The sequence below is a fragment of the Vitis vinifera genome, chromosome 19, assembly GCF_030704535.1.
Source record: "Vitis vinifera cultivar Pinot Noir 40024 chromosome 19, ASM3070453v1".
NCBI lineage: Eukaryota > Viridiplantae > Streptophyta > Magnoliopsida > Vitales > Vitaceae > Vitis > Vitis vinifera.
In genome coordinates, this window is record NC_081823.1 from 24,383,325 (window position 1) to 24,388,353 (window position 5,029).

The 5,029-nt window shown below is 35.0% G+C and overlaps 1 protein-coding gene across 1 annotated transcript; it reads left to right on the top strand.

Moving 5' to 3' along the window:
* Positions 1 to 645: 645 nt before the first annotated feature.
* On the top strand, positions 646 to 3,651 carry LOC100261089 (receptor-like protein 6). The gene has a single exon (XM_002263197.4). It carries the CDS (start codon positions 646 to 648, stop codon positions 3,649 to 3,651), a length of 3,006 nt encoding a protein of 1,001 aa, XP_002263233.1.
* Positions 3,652 to 5,029: the final 1,378 nt, after the last annotated feature.

The following is a 5,029-nucleotide window of genomic DNA, read 5'->3' on the forward strand; positions in this document are numbered from 1 at the left end:
GATTATATTTGGTTTCCATTCCATCTTTCACTTTAAGCTTAAAACAAAAAATTATCCTTAATGAACCTTCTGCTATACATCTATTCTTCATATTCTAATTGCTTTAGGCATGCTTAACTTTCTAATTTAGTGATTCACATAGTAGTTAGAAAGCCAAACTCTATCTTTAGGCTGATAAGTTGTAAAATCTAGTAGTCATAGTTTTCACTTAATTGTAGATAATTAAGAAGGATGCAAGGTTAACTAATAGTAAAAGATATAATTGAAAGTGACAAAACTAAATGGATATCATTTGAGAAATTATTGTGGCCAAAGTGGATAAGAAATATGATCTCCTTTTTCTACTTAGTTGCCCTCCCACTTTTTCCATGAAATCTTAGCTTGTGATTAAAAGTGGGCAAAATAGTTCGACTCTTGATCGGACAACCAACCCACGTTGTCATTTTAATGTGGAAGTGACTCTAAATTTTTCTTTGATTTGAAGTCAATGGTCCCACATTTGAATTGGAAACTTCGATGAAGTTTCTGATAATGAAAATTTAAACTTAAATTATAAGGGAACCTTTGGGTATAAATTCAAGTCATCTATTATTATATTTTTTCATCACACACCAGCCAATTTTTGTTATAGCTTTTGAAGATACGATGTATCGAATCCTTTGCTTCCTCTTCTTTCTCTCATATTCTCCAGTTATTTGTTTCTCTTTGTCTAATTCTACAAAGCTGTGTCCTCATCACCAGAATGTTGCCTTGCTTCGACTTAAGCAATTATTTTCCATAGATGTCTCCGCTTCTTCTTCGGATGATTGCAATTTAGCTTCTTTTGCCAAGACAGACACTTGGAAGGAAGGCACTAATTGTTGCTCATGGGATGGTGTCACATGCAATAGGGTTACAGGCCTTATAATCGGGCTCGACCTTAGTTGCAGTGGCCTCTATGGTACCATTGATTCCAACAGTAGCCTCTTCCTCTTGCCTCATCTACGAAGGCTCAACCTCGCTTTCAATGATTTCAATAAGTCATCTATTTCAGCTAAGTTTGGACAATTCCGGAGAATGACTCATCTCAACCTTTCTTTCTCTGGATTTTCAGGTGTAATTGCTCCAGAAATCTCCCACCTATCCAACTTGGTTTCACTTGATCTTTCCATCTATAGTGGATTAGGACTTGAAACAAGTAGCTTCATTGCACTTGCTCGAAACCTAACGAAGTTGCAGAAACTTCATCTACGAGGTATAAATGTCTCTTCCATTTTGCCTATCTCCCTACTGAATTTATCTTCTTTGAGATCTATGGATCTCTCTTCTTGTCAACTATATGGGAGATTCCCTGACGATGATCTTCAACTGCCCAACCTTAAGGTTCTCAAGTTAAAGGGTAACCATGATCTCAGTGGGAATTTCCCAAAGTTCAATGAGAGTAATTCCATGCTGTTGTTGGATCTTTCTTCTACAAATTTCAGTGGGGAGCTTCCTAGTTCAATAGGCATTCTAAAGTCTTTAGAAAGTTTGGATCTTTCTTCTACAAAATTCAGTGGGGAGCTTCCTAGTTCAATAGGTAGTCTAAAGTCTTTAGAAAGTTTGGATCTCTCGCACTGCAATTTCTCAGGTTCCATTCCCTCGGTTTTAGGGAACCTCACACAAATCACTCACTTGGACCTCTCAAGAAATCAATTTGATGGTGAAATTTCAAATGTTTTCAATAAGATTAGAAAGCTAATTGTATTAGATCTTTCCAGTAATAGTTTCAGAGGTCAGTTCATAGCATCACTTGACAATCTAACAGAACTTTCTTTCTTAGACCTTTCAAACAATAACCTAGAAGGTATCATTCCTTCTCATGTGAAGGAACTTTCAAGTCTATCGGACATCCATTTGTCCAATAACTTGTTGAATGGGACAATACCATCTTGGTTGTTTAGTCTACCATCATTGATAAGGTTAGATCTCAGTCATAACAAACTCAATGGTCATATTGATGAATTCCAATCCCCTTCATTGGAGTCCATTGATTTGAGTAGTAATGAGTTAGATGGGCCAGTTCCAAGTTCCATCTTTGAACTTGTAAATCTTACATATCTCCAACTTTCTTCAAATAACTTGGGTGGCATTGTGGAGACAGACATGTTCATGAATCTTGAAAATCTTGTCTATCTCGATCTTTCATATAACATTCTGACATTGAGCAACTACAGCCATTCCAACTGTGCGCTACCATTCTTGGAAACATTGTTGTTGTCTTCTTGCAACATAAGTGAATTCCCAAGATTTTTATGCAGTCAAGAGGTGTTGGAGTTTCTGGACCTTTCAAACAACAAGATTTATGGACAACTTCCGAAATGGGCATGGAATATGGGTACGGAGACACTGTCTTACTTCAATCTTTCTCAAAACTTGCTAACCAGGTTTGAGAGATTTCCATGGAAGAATATGCTATTTCTCGACCTTCATTCCAACTTGCTTCAAGGACCACTTCCATCATTGATTTGTGAAATGAGTTATATTAGTGTTCTGGATTTCTCTAATAACAACTTGAGTGGATTAATTCCACAATGTTTGGGAAACTTCAGTGAGTCTCTCTCTGTTTTGGATTTGCGAATGAATCAGCTTCATGGTAACATTCCTGAAACGTTTTCGAAGGGCAATTTTATCAGGAATCTTGGCTTCAATGGAAATCAATTGGAAGGGCCTCTACCACGATCTTTGATCAATTGTAGAAGGTTGCAAGTTTTAGACCTTGGAAATAATAGAATAAATGATACATTCCCTTATTGGTTGGAAACTCTTCCAGAGCTACAAGTTTTGATCTTGCGTTCTAATAGGTTCCATGGTCACATAAGCGGTTCAAATTTCCAATTTCCATTTCCCAAGTTACGAATAATGGATCTTTCACGCAATGATTTCTCTGGTAGTTTACCGGAAATGTATTTGAAGAATTTCAAGGCAATGATGAATGTCACTGAGGATAAAATGAAACTGAAATATATGGGGGAATACTATTATCGAGATTCGATAATGGGAACAATCAAAGGATTTGATTTTGAATTTGTAATTTTGTCTACCTTCACAACAATTGATTTGTCCAGCAATAGATTCCAAGGAGAGATTCTAGATTTCATTGGAAGTCTTAGTTCACTTCGAGAACTCAACTTGTCTCATAACAATCTTACAGGGCATATTCCATCATCATTGGGGAATCTAATGGTGCTTGAATCATTAGACCTCTCTTCAAACAAGCTTAGTGGGAGAATTCCAAGGGAGTTGACAAGTCTGACATTTCTTGAAGTCTTAAATCTTTCGAAAAATCATCTCACTGGAGTCATTCCTCGAGGCAACCAATTTGATACATTTGCAAATAATTCATATAGTGGGAATATAGGATTATGTGGACTTCCCTTGTCTAAGAAATGTGTAGTTGATGAAGCACCACAACCTCCCAAAGAAGAGGAGGTGGAATCCGATACTGGATTTGATTGGAAAGTCATATTGATGGGGTATGGTTGTGGACTAGTAGTTGGATTGTTTATGGGGTGCCTCGTCTTCTTAACAAGAAAACCTAAATGGTTTGTAACAATGATTGAAGGAGATAGACATAAGAAGGTTAGAAGGTCAACAAGGAGCACTCGCAGGCATGGAGCAAGAAGAAGTTAGGCCATTTCTATGATATCGTATTTTGTGGTGAATGATACTAATGAATGTTGCATTCTTATGTAAACAAATAACATGTATTGTGATTAATGAAGTAAGAGTCTTTGAAGTTGTAAAAATATTTGTTTTTATTTTTTCTTTCTTGAAATGGAATAATATGTAGTAACAATATTTTCAAATCATCACTACCATTTAACTTATTTATATATCATGATCGAAAGTATTTTTAAATGTTGGGTTATGTAATTAGTAAAGGTAGAACTCATAAGGTTTTGCAAAGAATTAGAAGCAATTGATTGCTTATCACTAAAAGACTAACGAATTTTTGTTAGGAACAAAGGGTGATTTTTTACAAGAATGATATTGAAAGGGTTGTAAATTAATGAAATCCAAATTCCAATTTTAGGTTACAAATGTTCACTAGACTCTCCTCCACATAATACATTTATCTTAACATGAAACATTTAACTGGTCTTTACTACGAGTCTTGCCTATGGAAGACTAATTAAGCATTCATAAAACATTAATTAATTCATGCTCAAATTGGATTATGTTATTATTTTAGAGGTTACTTGCTTATCACTTATCTCACGATTTAAATGCATTCAAAAGTTATTTTCTTTTACTTCAACTCAAACTCTTCCCTATCAAAATAATATGATCTTATATTAAAAATAATATTTTTATTATATATTTATAGTTATTTATTAGATAGAAAATTCCTTCTTTCAGAATTCCTGAATCTCTCTCTTATAGGCTAGGTGGAGTAATTTAAGAGCCCTTTTTTTCCTCTCTTTTTTTTTGTTGGGCTCCAGCCAGCCCATCAGACAATGAATTCAAGGATTGTTGGGCTCCTTTTGAGGGCCAAAGTTGGCTTTAATGCTTGGAAGAGGACTCAATCAGTTCCATGCCAATGAATTTATATCAAGCTCTTGACTTTTATCTCATACGTACACAAAGCTTCTGTCATTCAAACTTCTCTTTTTTATTTATTATTATTATTATTATTTTAATTTAAGTGTGTTTTAGCTTATTCATAGTCAAATAAAAGATTTTTATTTTAAAATAAAATAATGTGTCTTTCAATTTTTAAATTTTATCTTTTAAAAAATTGTTTATCATATCATCATCAACAAATGAGTGAGTGACAGGCGGACAGTTGAGGCCCAAAGGGGGTGCAGTGGGTTCTTTGGGCCCAGATTCTGGCACAAGAGAGCACATGCTAGCCCAATCATGATTTAGCTAAACCCATGAAAGAAGACTCTATCTTACCTTAAGTTTATTACTATCTACCCAATAACATGGTGTGCTGGATTTGGCATCTTGAGTTGGATTCTAAGCATTATTTTAAGGCTATGTTGCTCGAAAGTGTTAAACAAAG